The 25,074-nt window shown below is 40.6% G+C and overlaps 1 protein-coding gene across 14 annotated transcripts in view; it reads left to right on the top strand.

Annotated features, from left to right (window-relative positions):
- The window catches only part of nrxn2a (neurexin 2a), a 342,233-nt gene that overhangs the window by 85,143 nt on the left and 232,016 nt on the right, over positions 1 to 25,074 (top strand). For 9 of the 14 annotated variants that reach the window (XM_034311203.2, XM_034311215.2, XM_034311211.2 and 6 more), the window contains 3 exons: positions 7,265 to 7,294; positions 7,545 to 7,583; positions 24,868 to 24,882. The exons of 1 other annotated variant lie outside the window; for it this stretch is intronic. In XM_034311203.2, coding sequence (XP_034167094.2) covers positions 7,265 to 7,294; positions 7,545 to 7,583; positions 24,868 to 24,882 — 84 coding nt within the window. The remainder of the gene's footprint in view (positions 1 to 7,264; positions 7,295 to 7,544; positions 7,584 to 24,867; positions 24,883 to 25,074) is intronic. 4 more of the 14 variants (XM_034311204.2, XM_034311202.2, XM_026938618.3 and 1 more) reach the window with 4 other exon arrangements.

Below are 25,074 nucleotides of genomic sequence, written 5' to 3'. Positions count from 1 at the left end.
TTACAAAAATCCAGAAGTAGATTTTGCACAAATGGTAATATTATTAAACCCTCCTGTACTTACCTAAAACATGTAATTATAAATATACTTACTTCCCAGTTATTTTTAGGTTCTGGACTTTTTTTAATGGATTTTTCTTAAATGGTCATGAGCAGGGAAAAATTAACACAAGCCTAGTTTGGTAACATGAGGTATATAAATACCTAATTCGTGGAGCATTTCGTAGTGGTCACGTGAAGTATGCTCCACAAGTTTGGACTTCTTGGTTCCAAAATGAGATAATAGCCAGAAACTTTTAGCCATGCAAACTGCTTGCTAAGCTAGCTAGCCAACTTAGGTTTTAACAAAATTTGTTTTGGTATATTTAATTTTGTTATGGAATATTTAGAAAATTAAGTAAATTGCTAAGAATATGACAGGGCAAAGTGAGACATACTAAAATAGCACTCGTGTTTACATGTGACAGATTTGAGCTACTTCACTAGCAGTTAGCTAGCTGAGTAGCTGGTCAGGAAATGTTTTTGATATTAATGATATTTGGGATGGCAGGGGAAAATGATGATTTTTAGTAGTTTCTGTGCATTAAAAGCTTAAATAATTTATTAGTCCATGTAGATTATTTTTAATTATTTGAAATACTTAAAGATATACTGTATATATCTGGATTGCAGATTTGACTGCCATTTTAAATGTTTAAGTCTTTAAATCTGAAGTGTTTATAAGTGATTTTTTGAGAGAGAAGAGAGAAGAAAGGTAAATGTACTATGTATTAAAATTTAGGTTGTACAATTTCAGCCAGTAATATCACAAGATGATATTATATATTTATCTCAATCTAACACTGAGATTTGCTGTGAAAGTGAATTATCTTTATCTGCTGCTGCTGTGACAGTTTACTACAAGCTACGTCTGAATAAAATGTATTAAATACATGCACTCCTTTTTTCTACAATCATTTTATGAAGTAAACAATCCTACTAATAAAAAAAAGAAAAGCATGTTGTCCTCAATAAACCGGTTTTAATACACGCTTTATTCCAGCATTCAATAATGGGTTTAAAGAATGGTGTGGGTAAAAATATCAGGACCCCATATAAACATTATATAAAGCAAGTGCTTTTATTGCTGTTTTATTGCTCTGCTCTATTTGAATGGATGAAAACCCGAAAGTAATGAATACTTTTCATCCAAATAACTGCCAGTAACAATGTTGTTTCCTGTGCTCTGCGGTAAGGTGATCGTCCACCATATTCTGAACAATGGAAAAGCGAAAGCCGGAGATTGAGAGAGACAGAGAGGAGTGAGTGAAGGGAGCAGAGAGAGAGGAAGAGGAGGAGGAGAGCTGCTTTGGGCAACCTCATACTATTGGAAACACAGGAGCCTGTTGCTATGCCAACACTGGCGGGCCGCAGCATTTCAATGTCGACGTCCACAGCAGGGCCGCTCCACTTCAGCCTGCGCTCGGCGAACGACGTCACGCATTTGCATTCCTGCTAGATAAATGTTTACATGCTGCAGATGCCTCTTTTAAAAATACACACTGCGAGGCTAATATTTATCCGTTTTAGCACTGCATAGCTGCTAGGTCATCCTGCTTCTTTTCTTATTACAGCAGGAGGCTGAGAGCGGAGAGAGGCTTTACTGGACCTCATCTGTAGCTTAATTTAGCCAAATATATTCATCTGGTTAATAAATCAGTAGCTAAAATGTAAATGGTTGGTCAGTGGTCATGAGGGAAACAGGGTCGAAGTCTTTAATGAAACTTGGCTATTAAAATAGAGCTGAAGTATGAGGCCGGATGCAATTAATATTTAATATTATCGCTTGTCCTCTTTAGTTAAGGCCGTTGAGCAAGAATTATGGTTGTAAACAAAAGTGGAGTAAATGCCTCCATTTCACAGTAGAGCAGCTTCGCTGTGCCCGCTGTTGTTTAAGTATTTGTTAACAAGGAATGTTGCTTTTTTTAATTCCCCAGTGATTACATGTTCACTCGCTGTCTTCTTTGTTGCTTGTTTCTGTTAATTTGTGGGATGGAAGTCATTTCAGCGTCATTGTTTTTTGGAATTTGAGGAGTCACTATGTCTGTTATCTCAAAGAGATGTGACAGTTTTAATGTGAAGCTTTGAACAAGTTGTGTGTTAGTATGGAGGGGAAACACAAGATAAAAATTTCAGGTGGTAAAAACCAGCTTCTTGAAGAAAAAAATACCTGTGATATACCAGTCATATATAAGTAAAGGAGCTTCTTTTAACATCTCTGAAAGTGTGAAAGTCCCATAAATGATGCACAAAAATGCCCTCAGTAGTTAAGGCATTAAAAGTCAAAAACAGTGCCGTAGAGAGGGTGTTTGGCAGATCAAGCTAGATCAGTGCCGCTAAGCTGAAATGTGCATATGAGCTCTAGATGGTCTGTCAGTGACATTCCAGTGTAATGTCAGTATCAATCTCTTACTAGAGCTGATTAATTTTTGTATTTTTTGAAATCCAGAGTTTGCCATAAAGATGGATATTAGAATCACGTTCAGTGGCGCTACATGATTATAATGCAATCACTACATTTGGATCCTAGTCACGTTGCCTTTCCAAATAAAGTAGAACTATGTATATACTTCTACACAAGCAAGAAAACAAGCATGGCTACTGAACAAGTCAATCACATAGCCTATCTTGGCACTGGAACACTGTGACCTTCATGTAGTTATGGCATAACTACATCACATCACATCTACCATGTACCAAATAATTTGGCTCAAACCAGCTTATCTTGAAGAACACAATTTTTTACCAAAATATTAGGCCACCTAAAATCATTAGCATATGCAAATGATATTGCTATAATATTAGTCAGGAACATGCATTGTGGGACTCGCAAATAGTGCCATTTAAAACAGATCAATATGTAATAAATCTGAGCTGTTAGATAGCTAATTAGTAGGTGCATTGAATGTCCCACACTATTAGGTTTTGCTAAAATAGTTATAATAATTTACCACATAACACTCAGAGATCACTGTCAAGGAAAGAGACGAGGTACCAGAAGGACCAGGTGTAAAACGATTGATCCATTTATTGAAGCTTTGCCTTGATTTTACTCAAAACTAATAACTTCTGACCATTAGTGTTCTCTAAATCACCTGATGAAATTAGACCTATCCTATTGGATGTAATGTATCCTTTGATAGATGTATCCTATTGGATGTTTTAATGGACAGGACAGAGGAGATGTGTGAGAATCCATGTGCAGGAGGGTTTATTCTGTCAGCTTCACCCCACTTTGGTCATTTGCTAATTCCGATCCCGGCGGCTCTCCCCTATTATGCGACAACTACAACCGGGGAGGGTGAGGGCAAACACTTGCTACTTCTGAGACACGTGAAGCCAGCCAAACGCAGCTTAACACACTCAGAGGAAAGCGCTATCTGCCCTCTGCCACATACATGAGCTCACAAATGCCTATCACTGGCTGATGTCACTGTAATAGACAGGGGAGAGAGAGTAATGCCATCCAGTGAGCATGGCTAGTGTTGCTCTCTAGACTTCCGGACATGAATGGCTGTGGCATTATTGGGATTTGAACTCGTGAATTTCTGTCGATAGAGTGAATGCTTTTCTGTTCTACCACTCAGGAGCCCATGCAGGAGGTTTATTTACAAAAACCAAGACACAGTCCAAAATCAGAGTCAAAACAACAGCAATTGTCAAACACAGAAATACACAAATAGACCAAACAAAGGGCAAATCCAAATAATAGTCAGTCAACTAGGCAAAGGTGAAAACAAAAATAGCAATCACAGAATACAAGGCAAATGAAAGTTGGCAAGAATTCACACTGACTGAATGGTTGAACTGGCTTTCTATGGCCTGTAAACAGGAAGTATTTGATGGGTGATGAAAAAGCAGTTAGTATTCAGGAAAGGGTACCTCTGGTCCTAGGTAAATGAGACAGATATAATGCATGTTTCTCAGACCCATCAGATTTGTACAAAATCAGGAACACCATGGGTTAGCTTTCAAATTCCAAAACATTAGCACAAAATAATGCACTAAATCATAGTTGGGTATAATGTGTTAGGTATAACTGAAAAGTAAATTGTAACCAGGAAGTAGATTTATTTGGCATTAATTGTCTACTTCTGAAAGGTGGAAGGATGAGCATGAGTGGTTAAATGGCATAACTGAACTGATGGATAGTGCCATTAACCACATTTCCACAGTTCAGAGTCAACAATTAGCTACACAGTGACTTTAGTGCCCAGGACCTCCTGAGCTGCACCGAGGTAGTTCCACCCCCGATCATTTTACCAAAGCACAGATTTCTTTGCTAATGTGCTTCTTTTACAATAAAAGTTTACTAATCAGTTGGGAAAACAACTATATCTTCTCTACTCGTTTATGTCCCACACTGTGAAAATTGCAGGCTATTGACAAAAACAAACGTTTAGGTTTCAGTCTTCCAACAAGCACCCCTTTGTTATTTTAATGGAGTTGAGTACACTGCCACCTTTCACTATTATCTGTTCTTCAGCTCAGTTATCTCTTTAATAGTGAGCTTTATTTGCGACGGAATGAAAGTGGCATCATGGCTGATGGGACCTTGGGGAATTTTTTTCGAGGAATCTCTCACTCAGCGTCAAGCGAGTGAGGACAATGATGCAGAACCTCTGCACCGTAATCACACCCACTCCCTCTGCTAAAATTGAATGCATACATAATGAAGGCTCGCATCCATGCTGGTCAGTCTAATTCTGGATTTTTTTTTTTTCTCGCCTAGTGGCCCTGAGAACGTGCTGGTGGATTCCAGAGACTATTCTCTTTTTAATTTAACTTCATCTTGAATGCAGTATGATTCACCATAGGGAAAAGAACTTTTGGTTAATGAGATGTAAGCTGGGTTTTATATGATTACTGTGAATAATCATATAAATGGGAGCAGTTGTGGCCTAATGGTTAGAGTCTTGGACTTGGAACCTAATGGTTGTGGGTTCGAGTCTCAGGTCCGGGAGGGATTGAAGGTGGGGGAGTGAATGACCAGCGCTCTCTCCCACCCTCAATACCACGACTGAGGTGAGACCCTTGAGCAAGGCACCAGAAAAAGGCTGCCCACTGCTCTGGGTGTGTGTTCACTACTGTGTGTGTGCACACTTGGATGGGTTAAATGCAGAGCATAAATTCAGAGTATGGGTCACCATCCTTGGTTACACGTCACTTCACTTCATAATCATGGAATGTAGAGAAAGTGCTAGGCCATGGTTTTAACCTCAGCCACTTCATTACGCTCCTACAGGGCATTTAGAAAGGGTTTCTTTCAAAACACACTTTAAGTTGAAAGTAAAAACCCACAGTCTTTATAAATCACCTTATTTTACAATGCTCTTTAGTGCTGCTGAAGTTAACTGGGATGGTTAATACTTCTATTAAATAAAATTTTAATGAAATACTAGTTAAAAGGCTGATATATTTTTAATGTTTAATAGGGGTCCAAGCACTGAATATTGTTTTTGCTCTCCTTTTTTTCTTGTTTTGATTTTGGCTGCCATCAGTTTAGCCATCACCTGACAGGTCTCACATTGGCTTATCATGGAACTTGAGTAAGATATTTATAAAATGTACAACCAAGTGTTACATATCTGGAGAGTAAAATGTTAATTTAAATGTATCAATCAGTGTGGGCGGGGTTTGTCTGGCTCAAATATCTAAAGCTCATTCAAGGGTGAAATGATTATGGTCAAATTTGAAAGGAAGAATGCTTAATTTAGTTTGAATGGCCTCTTGGGGACAATTTGCTGAAATTAAAAAAGTCTCATGTTCGGTTTAAAATAGAGAAATAATAATGGTGTCATAGGACACAACTGCTTTGGATGAATAGGCAGTATTTTATTGAAGCTGTCTGAATTTGACCAAATATTAAAGACATCTTCAGTGAATCATGTTGAAAAAAAAAAATTTTTTGAAAAAAAAAATAATAATAATAAGGATAAATAGGACATGCTGTGACATAAATGCAATGTTGGCTGAACTTGCAGAAAAAAAAAAGTGGTTGGACCCTGAGGGCTGGTTGCTAATGTAGCTTTGGAGACATACTTACAATTTTTCATCTATAATTACATGTGTTAACAGTCGGACTGTCAGTCATTTCCTGTAGTTGAAACAGGAAATGGTGCTTACTGTTCTGTATCAAAGGTTCAAGAGAATTCAGAAAGCTCAAATAGGCCACTGCAGGCTGAGATTTCTAATATTTTATATATTTAGATCATGTTTTTAAAGATACTTTTTGTATTTTGTGCTGTCTTTTTCACTTTGTGATCATTCCTTTATATACAATAACAGGTTAGATGATGGATGTTAGCTCTACAGCATGCCCTTGTTGGTTTGGAATCATTGCGGCATTCATTTTTCTCTGACCCTCTTCAACACTGACCTCGTGTATGGGCTAGTCTTACAATTCCTCCGGATGCGCATTTGCATGGAGTATTTTCGTCCTGTTCAATGTCACATTAATCCCAGGAAACAACAACAGTGCGATGATTATAGAATGCACGCTCTCGGATAATGGCTCATGCTTTTTTTGGTCGGGTAATTGATGGGTATAGAGCTGCCAAGAAGCTGACATTATTACAGCACTGAATCAACTGCCAGGCATTTATTTTTCTGCGTGTTGGTGAGGAGTTCCGGTTAGTCTGGGCAGGTTATCTAGTGTGCCCTGCTACCCGACTTCCCTCAGGCTGGGTGGGTGGAGAGGGATTTATCTCTGTCTCAGCTGCTTTTTATGAGATACTCCCCTCTGATTTTTTGATCTCACTCTCTCTCTCTCTCTCTCTCTCTCCCTCTCTCCTTTTCTATTTTTTAATGAATCTGTGGCTCAAATGCAGTATTTATGGTTGCCTCTGCTATAGAATAAAAATGTATGAACTAAGGAATGCTGTCTGCCAAACACTAAATATGTGCTCCATTAGGAAAAAAAGCATTTATGTGAGCAAGTGCCCTCGGGTGCTTGCGCCGAATGAAATGCTTTTTTCCTTTCCACCCCTCCTCACACCTCTTACTCCCTTACCCTGATGAAGTGTGTGTTCGTTTTTTTTTATTTTTTAACCTCCCTCCTCAGTTATTTTTTTCGGTTTTTGATTCGGCATCCATGTCCGCCTCGGGATGTCTGTCACAAACTGCAGCCAAACGTTGTGACAATGCTTTTGTTTTTTTTTTCCCGTGCCTTTTTTATGACCCTCTTTTTTCCCTTTTCTCCCTTTTTTTCTGTTCTTTCCCTCAAGGTCTGGCGCACCTGATGTTAAAGAGCCAAGGTATGGGCCCCTGTCCCCTTCTCTTTTCTTTTTTTTCCTTCTCTGTCGCTTTGCTTTCTTAACTCATTCCCCTCCACTTTCCAAAAAAAAAAAATAACCTTTTTGCTTTTTGCCTTGTTCTCCCCCCCACCCCCCTCTTCCCTTCCTTCTCTCGTCCCTATCCCGCTGGTTCGGTGTCCTCTCATTCTCTACTGTGTGTGTCTGTGTGTCCTTCATGTGCGCCTCACCCTTGTCCTGTCCACTGGCCCAGCCCCAGGACCTGCTCCACTGAAGGCCACTGCAGCTGCAGGTAAAACTCTTCTGATCTCCCTCTCACGCTGGTTGGGTCCTGCTGTGCTTCAGTCAGTCTCTCACTGCCCACAGAATGCACAGGGCCCACGCTCTGGGGGCATTCTAGCTGTTTGGCTTTCCTAGATCTTCTAGCTATATCATGTGTTCAAGTTCTGCTCAAATTTGACTGTTATAAAATGTATATATTTTTTACAATCTGTGGTTTTCAAATGCAATATTTATGGTTGCTTTTTTATAATAATATTTTCGGGTACCATTTTGTTTCATTTTCTTTTTTTTTTCACAGGGTGGGGCAATAACACGATATTATGCATATTTTCCCATGATTTCACGGAACATTCACCTCACTACAATATTTCGCCAAGTTTTCAGATTTGCAATGAATATAGACCCAAAAGAGTCAGGGTTAGCAAAATGGCATCAAAACACTTCAGCATGCCACACCGAGCAAATTTAGATCGAGCAGCTTCCCTGTCTAATGCAATAATTGAATGCAACTTGATTCCATTGCCGCTAACTGACTTGTCAATCTTCATTAGTCGTGGTGATTACAGGCCTAGGTGAGATAAGCTGGGTTTCAGAATGACATAATTAGCAACGACTGGCTCATAACACTCACATGTGCATGTGTCTTCATTAGCATGATAAATGATGTTTAGAAATGTGTCTCGGTTCATGTAAAAAAAAAAAAAAAAAAAAAAAAAAAAAAAGAGTTTTCTTTCTTTAGGTTAGAAAAAAACCACCTTATTGTCATATTCAGCTATGAACCAATATATAATTTTTTCCTTTTTTGGACTGAAAAATCATGGATTTATCAGGAAATTGTGAAAAACTGATGCAAGTCTCAACCAGGTGCTTCAATGCCACACACTGCTTGTGATAGGATTAAATTGACACCATTTCGTTCTATATATATTGGGCATTTTATGAGAAAAAATCTAAAACGGGATCAGTGTTGCCACCTCTTGTCAGGGGAAAGTAGCTAATGCATGCACAAAAAAAAAAGTCACCACCAAAAGTGAGCAGATGATGTCATATTTGCATATTCATTGATTTTTATCATGATCGTTTGCATATCAGAACGTGGTACATGAAGAAGGTAGATTTTCCGCATAGAGGTTTATCAGAATGGAAAATAATAGATAATAACATATTTCTTATAAATATATTAGTCATGTAGTCGTGTCACTACACACAAACTGTTTGCATATTTACAAAATACTATCATTTCTATAAAAACCGCAGACAGAAGAATCAGCCGTACTCAGGTAGGACACAAAAGCAGCTGTTAGAGATGGAATAACTCGCTTTTATACTTAAGCGCTGTTGAATTCTCAAAACCAGCTGACAGCTATCCCATAAATGAAATGTTTATATTAATGCACTTGTTCTAATACATTATTGTTTCCATAGTAACAGCTCATTACTCCACCTAATTTACCCCTAATAATAAACGGATTAAAAAAACTGTTGGTATTTAACAAAGAAAAACATATCATTTATACAGGGAAGTTTTCTTTTAGGAGATTTCTGGAAGGAGTCTCCGGTGTCAGAGTTTTGTAATAGTCAGTAAGTTTTCCAACACAGCAAAGTCTTAAGGACAGAGGAGTTTACGCATCCTGATTTCTTGGTAACATGACAATTTGCGTTTTGTGAGGGACTCACTGTATATAGTCACTATAATGTACATGATAACAGGAAATAAGCTGTCTTGTGGATGTTGCATAACATTAAATGGATAAAAAGCACAATGTTTCAATCAGTAATAAATGAAAATTTGTAATTACTGGCAATTCGCTGTGGTATAAATGGAATAACACACATTGGGCCATGCTTTTTTACAAAAATCATCCATGCTGGGTGGTGTGATTCCATTAGCATGCCAGAGTGGATTATTTTTGTTTGGTATGTGTTATGCTTTAATTTGTAACTATAGCCAAGAAGAGATTTTAAAAATGAAAAACAAAGAAATGCATTGTACAAACAATGCTGATCAGTGATTGGATGTTGTGAAAAAATAGTGCCCAGTGATTGGACATTGGGAAACAACTCTGATCCATGATTAGTTGGGAATGTTAGCTGGAGAGCTGTATCAAGTGCAGGTCAATCGCTTTCTTGAAATAAATTCACCAAATCTAGCAACAATGCCACTATAACAAAATACGTAACTTGTTCAAATGTTACCATTACCCCAGAACAGAGCAAATCTTTAAGAGCTTTTCTATTTTGTGTATTTATAAAACCAAAAGAAATGGCAGCACCTGGAGCTCTGTAATCAGCCATGGCAATGTGACCATATTAAGAAAATTAGAGCATCAATTCTTGAGTAAAAGATGTGACATTAAACATGAAAAAACTAAGAAGAAGATGGAGAAGCAGGAAACTGTTCACTAAAATTGTTGATCATTCACATTGCTCACATTGAAGTGCTCTTCACTGCTGACCAGCATGGACTCAGGAATAAACTGACATTATACAATTAGAGGTCAAAAAAAACAAAGGATGAAATGCTTTTTTAAAATGTCAACCCCCTAAAAAAAGGAAAATCAAAACCGAGTACATGAGCAGCTTCCCACCATGGTAGCTGTGCTGCTGGGCTTTTGAGCAGAAAACACAGTGTTGGTCTCGCAGAAGACAAGTTCTATTGCAGAAGACAAAGGGGAAAAGCAAACATAATACAGGCTGGAACCACTTTAGCCCGCTGAAGGAACCGACTCATTTTTCTCAACCTGCTCCCTGACTGAGCTGCCAGATCAAAAGCTGCTAGATTGATCAGAATGTGAGAGAAACACTGGCTTTTTCTTTTCATTTTTTCCAGTGTGAGATTTCTTTGACTTAAAAAAAGGAAGCCGGTGTTATTTTCATGGATTGCTGTATTGCTGGGATTTGCAGGTTGCTCAGTAAGTCAGCAAATATATGTGGTGTCCTGGGAAATCCCTTCATATGGTAAAATGTTTAACCTTTTCTACGAAATATGTTTCTCTTTTGTATGTATCTTAACCACAAGTAAAATATCATTTTAAAAGTGAAAAGGCATAAAATTGCTTTTAAAGATTCAATTCTGACTGCGTCACAGGAGCATCACAGACATTTTTAACATCCGATATCTGAATACAAACTGAATTTATTAGGTTTAAGTCTGTTGCTCTATATCACCTACCTACTCAACAACTTGATCAATGTATGACATTCATTATGTAAGGAAATAACACTTAGCTAGCAAGGTTTTCAGACCTCTACACGTTTTACAGGTTTTGTGTAGGTACTCCACATTTTAACATCAGAGTACGCTACTATGAGTTATCACTGAGAAATACACAAAAGAGCATTTCCCATCTGGAATGATTTGCCCAGGAATTCTGAACTCTCCAATATAAAGTGACAAACTGGAAGCCCCTCCCCCTTCCTCCCATCTTACATTAGTAATCTCTTTCAATTTTCCCTCTTAAAAGATGAGCCCTAGCTTTCTGTCAAGGAAAATGGAGAATGTTTTTATTTTAATATTTTTATTTTTAATTTCATATTAATGAGTACATTAATATGAAATAAAATTTATTAATGCATGTTTGACTTAGCTAACATTAGACAAGTATATAGATAACATCAGTTTATATTTATTACTGATGCCACCACAAACTAAAGCAGCAGGTTACTGTACTTTGGCTACTGTAAAACCCTGTATATATGTGCACAACAGTTTTTCCTTGTGCAAACGATTTTCAGATATATCAAAAATATACTGTTTTTAATACATCCTCCACCCCATAGCGAGCCCCATCACCCCACTGGGACTATACATTTTTTAACCATTGCATTGCTTTTTTAAACTGGCTCCCTACACAACTGGAAAAAATCTTCCTGGATGGGCAAGGAGGAGGTGGGAAACAAATGTAGCACATACATAAAACATGAGTGCATCTTTCTCTCAGGCGTTTCCAGTGTCTCCTTTATTACTCTATCCCACTGATTACACAACTCCGTGCCAGGTGTGCATCCTCACAGCCTGGCCCCTGCCTCCTCCTCGTCACACTCCTCCACGGCTAGATTTCAGGAGTGCTCCCCTTTCGGGAGTTTTGCCCTCTTGGCTTACAACTTAATATTTTTAGGAAGTTAGCCTAGACACATTTCAAAAGTAAATAAAAACATTTTCATATTGTTTTTATCAAATATATTTAAGATTTCTTAAAGGTGTGGTGGTAAAATATTTTACAGGCATAAAAACAGTGAAATTTGGTGGGTTTTCCCAGGCTTCCTGACATACATCCACTTGCACCCTTGAGTTTTTGCAGTTTGAAAATAGAAGCCAGTTTTAGGCATATTTTGACCATCTGATGGGTTTTCCCAGAGCAACACACATATCTGTGGGTGACAGAAGAGTGAAGGAAACATATTTGGTTACTAACGTAACCTCGGTTCCCTGAGATACGGGAATGAGTACTGCGTCGCTAGACGCTATGGGGAAAACTCCTTTTTCTCCGATGTCTGAAGCCTTTACAATCACGCAGTGAAACTGTACGGCCATTGGTTCGTGCAGTGCAATAAAGCGAACCAATGGCTCGGCAGCGGAACTGCACGCGCTTATGGCAAGTAAGCCCGCCAGAGTGGTCGGAGCCATCTGGCTATATAAGTGGGCATTGCGCCATAGGATCTCAGGTCAAGCGACGACTCTGAGTTGTACAACGTCATGGCACGGCCTGCAACGCAGTACTCGTTCCTGTATCTCAGGGAACCGAGGTTACGTTAGTAACCGAGTACGTTCCCTTTCGATACTACACTCATACTGCGTCGCTAGGCGCTAAGGGGAACCAATACAATCACGCCGTGCCATGAAAGTGGAACGATTGGCATGAACCGGCCTTGTGCAATAAGGGACCAGTTTAAGAAGCGTGAAACCTGCAGGAGGCAGGAGGGCTGAACTCACCGAGGTCAGCCCAGCCTAGGATAATCATTCCAAAATAATCCTGTGTCGCCTCAGCACTTTTTAGAAAGGGCCAAGAATGCACAAGGAAGACGTCTGTCATAAACAGGCGTGTGCCCCTCAGGCAGATAGGATCCGAGCCTGCAAAGCTGGAAAGTCCAGGCTATAGAACCTGGCGAACATGGACGGCGAGGCCTGCCGGCCACCGCACAAATGTCTGCCATTGACAGCCTGCTAGACCATGCCCAATACGAGGCGACGCCCAGAGTGGAATGGGCTCTAACTCCAGCGTAATGGTGTCAACTAGCCATCGAGAAATTCTCTGCTTTGTGACCGGAGACCCTTTGGTGCGGCCTCCAAAGCACACAAAGAGTTGTTCAGACTGCCTGAATGGAGCGGAACACTCAATGTAAATTCTCAGCGCCCTGACAGGGCAGAGAAGGTTCAACTCCGGGTCTTCCTCTGATGGAGGAAGCGCAGAGAGAGTGATAACCTGCGCTCTACACGGGGTGTAGAGCACCTTAGGAACGTAACCATGCCTCAGCTTTAGGACGATCTTGCAGTCATTAGGCTCAAACTCGAGGCAGGCAGGGCTCATGAGAGCACCTGTAAGTCACCTACTTGTTTGACCGATGCTAACGCCAGTAGCAGGGCGGTTTTTAATGATAGGGTTTTTAGGTCCACAGACTGTAGCCAGCACGAAAGGGGACCCCTTGAGGGCCCTCAAGACCATGGGTAGGTCCCACGCAGGGACGGTAGGGGGCCAGGGCGGATTAAGCCTCCTGGAACCCCTCAACTAGGTTGTTTCGGCCCACAGACTGTCCTGCTATAGGAGCACGGGAAGCTGCTACAGCTGCCACATAGACCTTGAACATGGAAGGGGAGCGGCGCTTGTCCAGCAGCTCTTGTAGAAAGGACAATATCACTGATATGTCGCAGGAAATAGAGTTTTCGCCGCAGGTTGCGCACCAGGCAGAGAAGACCGACCATTTAAAGGCATAGAGGCATCTCGTGGACGGGGCCCTAGCCTGTGATATAGTATTTAGGACACTTTCAGGGAGATCTACTGATTCCGGTCGAGAGCCTAAAGGTGCAACGCCCACAACTCGGGTTGGGGGTGCCAAATTGTCCTGTTCGCCTGAGAGACGAGGTCCCGCCTCAGGGGAATGGGCCACGGGGCTGCCGTAAACAGCTGAGATAGCTCCGAGAACCAAAGTTGGTTTCTCCAGAGCGAGGCCACTAGGAGGACTCTGTGTTTGTGGTCCCTGATTCGTCTGATTACCTGAGGGATCAATGCGATCAGGGGGAAAGCATACAGGAGGAGGTTGGGCCACTCGTGGGCCAACGCATCCTTGCTCTTCGAAAAATACATTGGGCAGTGAGAATTGTCTTTTGAAGCGAAGAGATCGACCTCTTCCTTGCCAAAGACCTCCCAGATTTTCTGAACCATCTGCGGGTGGAGCATCCACTCCTCTGAGGGGACATTGCTCCGAGATAGCATGTCTGCTCCTTGGTTCAGCATGCCAGGGACATGTGCTGCCCTTAACGACCGCAGATTGAGATGTGCCCACTCCAAGAGGCGTTTTACCATCTCAAAAAAGCGTTTCGAGGAGAGCCCGTCTTGGCGATTTATATACGCGACTACTGTCATGCTGTCCGAGCGTACTAGCACATGGTGCCCCTTCAAGTCTGGCAAGAAGTTCTGAAGGGCTCGTCATATTGCCGTCATCTTGAGGCAGTTGATGTGTAGCCGACCTCCTGCGACCGACCAGAAGCCGAAGGCTGGTTTGCCCTCGCACAGAGCTCCCCAACCCGTGTTGGAAGCATCCGTCGAGACAGCCTTCCTTCTGTGAACAATGCCCATGGTTACGCCCTGTTTGAACCATTGGGGGTCCTTCCAGGGGGCCAGAGCTGCTACGCAGGCCTGGGTCACCCTGATACAAAGGCAACCGTGACGCCACGCACTGGGTGGCACTTGTGGTTTCAGCCAGTACGGCCCAACCGTAGTACTGGTGATGTGGAGGCCTTGAGGCCTAGCATCCTTTGAAACATTTTGAGGGGGCGAAGGGCTCAATTTTGAAGGAGGCCGCTAGCTGCTGTATGGCTAGCGCACGTTCTGGACCTCTGGAAAACAAGGCGTGGCTCGCTGACGAGGGGCCTGACGGCGCCCCGGCAGGAACCATTCGTCCAGACGGCTCCGAGTGGGCTCCTCCGGCGTGGACCACTCTAATCCTAGCTCTTCCACTGCTTTAGAGAGGACGCAGAAGAGCTCGGCGTCCATCCCTGTCTTGGTGACGCTGGGATCCGTAGACGGCATAGGGGTGGGGTCGAAGGAAGAGCTTGAAATATCCTCCGCGTCTGACGCTGCTAGAGACATGATGTCATCTAGCAGTTCGTCCTCGATCGAAACGAAACCCAGTCGCTTACATCAGCCGAGGGACGCTGGTCCGGGCGCTCAAAGAGGACGGGAGAATCCTCTCTGCACGGCGAGAGCGAAGCACGAGGGGTCTGAGCCGACGTGAGCTCGTTCGCAGTCGGGCGTTGAGCCTCTCTGCCCCGCTGTTTTTTCCTCGCAGGTCCCTGGGAGGAAGAAAACGGGGGGTGCAAGGGGGGGAGTCGCTTTCAGAAAAGAAAGTGATCCGAGCGCGCAGAGAGGTGAGACTCAGTGTGAGCATTCCATCTCCGTCAGAGCGGCTTCTGCATGGGGTCTGGCAGGAAACGCACTCTGAGCAGCCGTCGTCAGCGTGCAGGGTGGTTCTGCACGAGCTGCAATGACGGGATGGCGTGGCATTTGGAACAACGGCATTTGCTCTTTTAGAGAAAAAAGGCTCTTCTAGCTCTTTTTGCTCTTTTAGCTCTTTTAGCTCGCCGGATGGTGGCAGGGGTATCTGGGAGCTGGTATCTGCGCTGGACGCTGAAGGCGGCTCGAAGCTCGACAGGAACAGCAGGACGGCGCAGGCGAGTAGCTCTTGTCTGCAGTGAGGCGTGTCAACGGCGAGCGGCTTCAAGTCTCGTAGCTCAGAGGAGAGAAGATCTTCGTTGCTGAAGGAGAACTGATCTGAGATCCTATGGCGCAATGCCCACTTGCCCACAATGCTGGATGGCTCAGAACATAAGCGTGCAGTTCCGCTGCCGAGCCATTGGTTCGCTTTATTGCATGGCACGAACCAATGGCCGTGCAGTTTCACTGTGTGATTGTAAAGGCTTCAGTCATCGGAGAAAAAGGAGTTTTTCCCCATAGCATCTTGCGACGCAGTACGAGTGTAGTTTCGAAAAGGAGCTACTGAGCAGAAGTAAAGCAATACAAAAAGAGCTGTTATAGCTGTCATCAAAAATAAAACTATTTATATTTAGTCCAAAACAATTTGTTATGGATTTGTGTTCAGCAGAAACACATACAGCAGACAGATACAGTGGGGTCTAAAAGTCTGAGACAACACTGAAAATCAGGGAACGTAAACCTGGAAATTAACAGAAAGTTTTAACATTTTGAAAAATGTAAAACAAAGAAAGGAAGTGGTCAGTATCTTGAATATTCAATATTGTGTAGTATTTCTACATTACTATTTAAATGTAAGCAAATTTGTGATATTGACTACATTAATTCCTTTGTACAAAAGGTCAGATTTTCTTTGAGTCTCATCACTTCTATGGAAACACATATCCAATTTGATCTAAGGATAAGTGGGATAAAGATATATATACCAACATACCAAATGCTGAAGAAATTCTGAAATTCATGTAAATATTTCTAAGGTTCGACTTTTCACTCAAGTTGTTGTTGATAATCTAATTTGTAATAAAAAAATATATGAAATTGGAAAAGAATACAAAATAGAAGCATTTTCACTAGTGGTCTCTGACTTGTGGACCCTGCTGTACATAGTTAGAAAAGTTACAATCATAATCTGGATTTGTGCTTTGCTTTGCTAATCGAATGTCATTAGCAAAACACATGTTCTGCTCAGTAATGTGCTGCCAAATATCATGGGATTATTATTATTCCATAGCAGATGGGTTGAATTTAGCCAGCCTACACTGAAATGTAAAGCTAACCACTTTTAGTAATCAGCCTATAACAGCTAATTGTCAGTAATTCTGCAAAAGTAATTCTCTCATCTTTCCGAAGCCTGTAGCAAGCACTGATGCCAAGACCATTTTCTTCATAGGAATCGTATTAATGTCAGTCAGTTCATCTTACTCGCATTTACATTCATTTATTTATTCAGCAGAACTCTTACACTGCAACTCATTAAAAAATAAAATAGAGAGAGAGAGGGGAGAGAGAAACGTTAAACTTTCATATAAATATTTCCCCAAGTGTTCATATAAATGTTTTCTTTTTAATATCAAAGCACTAGTTTATCTGAAAGCCCTTTCTGATATCAGTAGCTCAGTCACTATTGTCAGGCTGCCTCTGCCTTTTCCGCTTACCATGGCAACATGGCATTGCAATTACAGCGTGAACCCAGGTCTCGCACATCCTATTGCAGAGATCCACAGTCCTCTCAGTGCCTAACCCCAGACACAAATGTTTACGGTGGAGCCAGACACCTAACAAATCATCAAATGATACATCTGCCTCAGACACAAATTAGAGAAGCATGAGTATTGAGATGTGTCTAATGAGATGAGCACTCCATAAAGAGCATCCTCCTTGGCCCTAGCTGTGGTAACGCTTTTTAATTTTTCATAAGATTTCGAACATTATTGAAAAAGAGAGGGCTAGAAGGTGTGAAGCATTATAAACGGCACCATGGCTACATACAGTTAAAGAGTAGATCATCATCATCATGTCGTCGTGGGCATGGGGAGAACTTCGGTTCAGTCATCTTCCCATCTGTCTCTAATTATTAACGTCACTATGTATGACTCACTTGCTGTCTCACATTTCCTCTGAAAATGTGGACACATACGAGTTCAAGGGTCACTTGTAGACAGGGCTTAAAGTACAGTAAGCTGGAACATGTCAGACCATTCCAGCACCGTCAGTATAAGTAGGAGAGGGCAAAAAATGAGTTCTCTGCTTGTACCTGCAAGGTGATGTCTTTAACAAACGTCTGTAGAGTAATCTGTCGTAAGATGCGTGACACTGAGAGGCGGAAATCACTTCAAATCAAATTCATTAATTTACATTTATTGAACTGAACTAATGATATATATATATATGTATATATATATATATATATATATATATATATATATATATATATATATATATATATATATATATATGTATGTATATAAATTGAGTTTACCTTTAATTGAGTACTCATCGTGTCCAAATTTGTTTATTAGATCATGTGTAAATGTAGCTAGCTTGTTGGCTTGTTGGTTATTAGTAGAGATGTCACGATACCATGTTTGCTTTCCTGATATAGTGACACAGATACCAAAACCCTAAGTATCAGGCAATACCAATATACATCCGATATTTTTTTCTTTAGAAACTACTAGGCATTAAAATTTATGTTTGTAAAAAATTTTATATGTAAAAAAAAAAAAACTTTTCCAAATCCAATTCCAATCTTTTCCATTTTTTCACATGATCATTTTAAATCAATTCTTTTTTTCTCTGATATCCAATTCACAATATTTTTTTTTTGGCTGGAATCAGCTCGATACTGATCTTGGGTTTCAGATTGGTGCCATATCTAGTGATTGAGTTAGGTAGCTAGCTAGTCCAATCTGATCTCATGAACACATATTTGATGCTGGATTCAAGAAAAATATAGCTAGCTATGTGAATTAATTAAAATCCACCAAACAAACACAAACAGTATTCTATTGCAGTGTTTAATTTGTCTTCCATGTTATTCTAATCAATATGTCCTAATTGATTTGCTTAATGTTAGCTTGTGTGTAGCGTAGGGGTTGCAATGCCTAGGGGAGCTGTTGACTTGTCAGGGTGGTGGAAAAATGGGAAAGAAAGCAGGCTAAATGTACTTTATTAGTCTGAAAATACACTATATGTCCAAAAGTATGTAGACACCTCTCCTAATTATTGTGTTCAGGTGTTTCAGCCACACCCATTGCTAACAGTTGCATAAAATCAAGCACATAGCCATGCAGTTTCCATAGACAAACATCAGCAATAGAATGGGCCTTACTGAAGAGCTCAGAGAGACTAAACGTGGCACTGTCATAAGATACCACCTTCGCCACAAGTCAGTTTGTGAGATGTCTGCTCTGCTAGATCTGCCCCAGTCAACTGTAAGTGCTATTATGGAAGTGTCTAGGAACAGCAACAGCTCAACCACGAAGCAGTAGACCACACAAACTCACAGATCGTGGCCACCGAGTGAAGTGCGTAGGACATAGAAATCACCTATCCTCTGTTGCATTACTCACTACAGAGTTTCAGACTGCCTTTGAAAGCAACACCAGCACTGTGTGTCAGGAGCTTCATGTAATCGGTTTCCTTGGCCAAGCACAAGCCTAAGATCACTATGCACAATACTAAGTATCGGCTGGAGTAGTGTAAAGCGCTGCCACTGGAATATGGAGCAGTGGAAGCGTGTTCTCTGGAGTGTTGAATCACGTATTATTATCTGACAGTCTGACGGTGGACTCTATATGGCCAAAAGTATGTGGACATCTGACCATCACACCTTTATGAGTTTGTTGAAATCCCATTTCAAAACCATGGGCACTAATATGGAGACTGTAACAGCCTCCACTCCACCTCCACTGCACAGGGGACACAGTCATGCTGGAACAGGAAATGGCCTTCCTCAAACTGTTGGAAGAATACAATTATCTAAAATATCTTTGTATGCTGTAGCATTAACGTTACCCTACACCAAACCCTGGAAAACAGCCCCAGACCATTATCTCTCCTCTACCAAACTTTACTGTTGGCACTAGCAATTCCGGTAGGTAGTATTCTCCTGGCATATGCCAAACCACCAGACTGCCAAGTAGTGAAATGTGATTCATCACTCCAGAAAACACATTTTCACTACTTCAGAGTCCATTGGCAGCACTCTACACCACTCCAGCCAGTGCTTGGCAATTCGCATAGTGATCTCAGGTTTGTGTGCAGCAGCTCGGCCATGGAAACCCATTTTGTGACGCTTCCGATGCATAGTTCTTGTACTGATGCTGCTTCCAGAGGCAGTTTGGAACTGTGAGTAATGCTTGTGAGTTTAATCACACTACCGCCTGCTCCTGAAGGAATTCCTCCTGCAGTTATTTTTGTTGTCCTTTAGAGCTAAATAAAATGAAATAAAATCCTTACAATGTGGTAGAGTGAATTCGGACATGACCAGAGCTGTGTGAAAGAGCGCTTTCGGAGCCATGGGTTGCACATCAGTATCCAATCCCACTCAGCTGGTTTAGAGTCAGATCAGTGGGACATGCCAACTTAAAAAGGCTGATCCAGACATGTTTTCAGATGCTACTGAGTGTGGAATTCAACATGGCAGACAAACCTCCCAGGTGCTGCTGTAGATGTTGCATCCTCCATCCATCATTAGGCTACAGCTTCCACGATGCACATTCTCAGTTTCAGTTTCCAGTTTATTTACTTTTGTCGATAACATTGTAGCCTATAAAGCAGTGAAGCTGTAAATGTAATTTGTAGCACAAATAACACATCCTAACAATAGTGATGTCCTGAAACTGTTTTTGCTTTCACTGTGGTTAACTCTACATTAATGTAGGTCAACCAAGTTATCATTATTGTGAGATCCAATTAAAACTGCAAACTCCCTGCTTGCTTGTAGTTTGCAGTGCTGAGGGAGCAGCTGCTGGTGTTGATAAGAAGGGTTAGTGGAACAATAAAACATCAGAAACATAAGCAAGCTTCCTCCGCTTGCAAGGGAGCAGTCCAGTTATTCATTTTAGTTAAGGAGAATCCTGTGCTCCCTAAAAGTTCCATGACTAGGAGCAGTGAAGCAGCTCCAGCTGAGGCGCAAGGAGTTAAGTGCCTTGCCCAAAGGAAAAAGTCAAACCAACAGACTGGTCATATATACAGATATGTTACAAACACCTTTACATCTCACCAACCAGTCTTGGAGTTTAAACAGGGATTCTTCCAGGTCCTGCTTTCTCTCAACACCAGGCTTATGAGCTCCAGTGATGCATACCACTCACATCCTCTAGTTATCTCTAGTCTACCTCTAGTTCTAAGTCTAATTAATGCTCACTTCAACAAAACAAATATTTATAAGTGTGTGGTGGCCTGGGAAAGCCTTTCACATAGTGAAATTCTGTCTGAAATATATTTCTTTTTTGCATGTATCTCAACCACAGCTATAGCTCTAGCATATCCCGAAAAAGTGAAAAGGGAGCAAATCGCATAATATTCCACCCTAACTCCAACACAGATGTCAAGACAACTGATTTAGCTGATTTCATTGGCCTAATAATAGAAAGTTATTTTTAGTTTAGCTTTCAGCTTTACTTTGAGGGCATTTACATCCCAATCAGGCGAACAGTGTAGGAGTTACAGTATGGTTCGTATTGTAACCCCTTCCCCTTTTTTATGGGACCAAAAGTAATTGGACAATTGACTGCTCAGCTGTTCCTTGGCCAGGTGCTTGTTAATCGCTCAGTATTTCACTTACAAGTAAGCAGATAAAAGGTCTAGCATTCATTTCAATTGTTGCATTTGCATTTGGAATATGTTACTGTTAACTTCCTATATTAAGTGCAAAGTGCTGTCACTGCCCGTGAAGCAAGCCATTATTAGTCAGAAAATAAGTTTCTTCCTTGATGATGCTCTGCCAGGGATTTAATGCAGCTGTCTTTGGTTGCTGGTTGTTCATGGGGCGCTTTGCCTTCAGCAAGTGAGAGCCATTCTCAATTGGATTCAGGTCAAGTAATTGACTTGACCATCGCAGAACATTCCACTTCTTTGCCTTTAAATATTCTTGGTTTGGTTTTGAAGTACGCCTCAGGTCATTGTCCCTCTGAACTGTGAAGTGCTGTGCAATGAGTTTTGAAGCATTTGGCTGAATTTGAGCAGATAATATAGCCCTATACGCTTCAGAATTCATCCTGCTGCTTTTGTCAGCAGTTACATCATCAATAAATACAAAGGAACCAGTTCCATTGGCAGCCATACATGCCCATACCATGATATGTGGTGGTATGCTTCAGATCATGAGCAGTTCCTTCTCTTCTTCAAACTCTTCTCTTCCAGTCATACTCGTACAAGTTGATCTTTGTCTTATCTGTCCATAGGATGCTGTCCCACAATGTATGGGCTTTTTAGATGCTTTTTTGGCAAACACTAATCTGGTCTTCCTGTTTTTGAGGCTTACCAATGGTTCACATTGTGGTAAACCCTCTGTATTTACTCTGGTGAAAACTTCTCTTGATTGTTGACTTTGACTTAGATATGCCTACCTCCTTGGGGTGTTGATCTGGGTGTTGATCTGGCCAACTGTTATGAAGGGGATTTTTTCACCAGGGAAAGAATTCTTCTGTCATCTACCACACTTGTTTTCTGTGGTCCTCCAGGTCTTTTCATGTTGAGTTGGCCACACCTGTTGTTTGTGTTGTCTCTCTGATGGGTTTGTTTTGATTTTTCAGCCTGTTAATAGCTTGCGTCACTGACAGTGACAGCTCTTTTGATTTCATATTAAGAGTTAACAGCAACAGCTTCTAAATGCAAGTGCAACACTTGAAATCAACTCTAGACCTTTTCTCTGCTTACTTGTAAGTGAAATAATAATTTTAGGGTATCGGCACCCAATTTGGATACAGATACCCTCAAATTGAAGCTGAAAGTCTACACTTTGAGCCCATATTAATTATTCTGTTTCAACTCCTATATACTGTGGTAGACAGCTAAAATAACAATACCATTGTCAATGTCCAAATATTTATGGACCTGACTGTATGTAATATATAACCATGAAAACTTGGTTAATCTTCATGCTAGGGGTTGGGCAACTACTAGTTTTTACTAGTAGACCAATAATTCAAGTTGTTGACTAGTCATATTTTCCATAGTTAAATCAAAAGCTGATTGCAACTTCAGTGTTTTTTAGGATACACTGTTAATGTTGTTCCTCTTTTGGCTGCTCCCGTTAGGGGTCGCCACAGCAGATCATTGATTTGCGTATTTGATTTGGCACAGTTTTTACGCCGGATGCCCTTCCTGACACAACCCTCCCAAATTTGGGTTTGGACCGGCACTGAGAGCGCACTGTTGCACGCTGGGGTTGGTTCCCTGGCTGGGAATCGAACCTAGGCCGGACCACTACTCCTACAGGGACACGTTAATACACTGTTAATGATGAAAGTAAATAGATCTGTGCAGTAAATGTTCAATATAATTAATATCTGTATCAAATTATTTAAGAAAGTACTACTTAAGGATGAACTGGCAGCTCAGCGTAAATGGAAGAGTGGAAGCTTCTTGTAGCTTAATGATGGATGGAGGATGCCATATGCACAGCAGTGTCTGTGAGGTTTTACCACCATGTGTGCTGTTGAACTGACTCTAAACTAGCTGAATGGGACTGAGTAGTGATCTGCAACCCGTGGCTCTGAAAGCTCACACAGTGCTGGTCATGAAGGAATTCACTCTGCCACATTGTAAAGATGTATTTTAATTTTATTTAGCTTCAAAGGACAACAAAAATAACTACAGGAGTTTTAAAGTGTTAATGCTCCATTAAATCAAAATAAAATTAAAAAAAAAAAAAAAAGATTTTACCAGTGTAGTCTTCTGTAGTTGACTGTAAGTTTGGCTTCATCTCATCGGAAATATTTCAGACTAAAAAGGTATATTTAGTCTGATTTCTTTACTGTCTGCCTGCATTTCCTTACCCTCTGCTTCACTGTTTTTTTCGTCAAGTAGTCTATGCATCCCTACTTCATACTCGCCTTTATTCACTGCCTACAGATTGACCATCGAGCAGTCATTCCCTGTTTAATAGTAATATCCTTTGTTTTATATATTTAAAAAAAAAAAACACACAAATAACATGAAAGAGCAAAATGCCTTTGCTCAGGAACCAATGAAGTCTTGGCACATAGCAGTGTTTCTGAAGTGCAATTTTAGAGTCAATACAAAAATAAACAATTATAATATATATAAAAAAAAAAAAAACAGGTAAAAAAATCCCAGGCACACTGATGTGAGTAAAGTAATGAAACGCAGCATATATTGATTTTTTTTCTAAACAGACTAAAAGTAGTAAATAAAGGTAGTAAAAGACTAAAGATTGTCTTTATTTAACAAATATCTTCAGAAAACTGATTTTTGCTCTATTTTTGTAAAAAGGAAATAGGAACAGCAGAAATGGCTTTTTTTAAGACGTTTGCTGCTGCAATTTTATCAGATGGGGTTTTACAATTCAGTGTCCTTTTTTCTCTTGTCCTTCATTCTCAGCTTCGACACACAATCAAGGCTGCTTTATATAATGTGACTTCCTGTAATTGGCCTCGCTTATTCCACACTCCTGTGCAGCACTGAAGAGCTTAATGTGCTGAAATGTTTGCCAGATGAGCTTTATATTTCTCTACTATTATTCAACAGAAAAAAATTCTCTATTTCTCTTTTTTCAATTAATCAATTAGTTGAAATTGAAAAATGATTGGTTGAAATTCATTGTTTAAAAAATACAATAACAAAATTCAAATGATTGAAGGAACAAATGCAGAAACAAACATACAAACTAACAAAGAGACAAACAAACTAAGACAGACAGATGAATGAAGGAATGACCAAAGAAACAAAGACAGACTGATGAACAAAGGTATAAACAAACAAACTAAAACAGAGAGATGAATGAAGAAACAAACAAACAAACTAAGACAGACAAACAAAAGAATGAACAAAGCAACAAACAATGAAAGACAAAAGAACAAATGAATGAAGGAACAACCAATCAAACAAAGTCAGATAGACAAAGACAAACAAATGAATGAATGAAGCAACAAAGACATATGAATGAATGGAAGAACAACCAACCAAACAAGGGCAGACAAGATTTCAGCGCAACAGAGTAATAGAGCTGTCCTAACTTACAGGCACTTTGTCAGGTTGTAAACATATGACATATAGACCTATGTGATGTTGATGTTTGCTTTTTTAAATTGAGGAATAAGACTCATAATCCACAACGACTGAATTCTTCACAGACCTGTAGGTGAACGCTACCATATTTTGCATCACAAAAAAGATTTAGGCTTCACAGAACAACATCCCGGCATTAATGACCTCCTTCTGTCACAAATTGCAATGTCATTTCTGTCTGGGAATTTGGCAAGTGTGTGAGAAAGTAATCTAAAGATGTGAACATGTCTGAATTAACACCTGATATTTTCCTGCTTTGTGGAAAGAAGAAGGTGACATGTTCCTGACTCTGTGAATTTTCTTCTTCTCTCTTTTTTTTTTTTATAGGTGTTACTGAACCAGGTAAGAATGCTACTTTTTTCTTGCTTCTTGTGTATGCTGGACATTGTTTTCAGGCACTGCATGAGAATATTAGGTCTCGAAAAACAGACAGATTGGGAAATCCATGGTTGGGATTAGCATTGATTGGGCACGCAATCAGACATCTTTTGGTGAGGACTGAGATGCTTGGTCACACTGTGGTGTTTGTAATGT

Source organism: Pangasianodon hypophthalmus, chromosome 15 (assembly GCF_027358585.1).
Source record: "Pangasianodon hypophthalmus isolate fPanHyp1 chromosome 15, fPanHyp1.pri, whole genome shotgun sequence".
Classification (NCBI taxonomy): domain Eukaryota; kingdom Metazoa; phylum Chordata; class Actinopteri; order Siluriformes; family Pangasiidae; genus Pangasianodon; species Pangasianodon hypophthalmus.
Note: the sequence above shows the minus strand (reverse complement) of the source record. Positions and strands in the feature narration are given on the sequence as shown.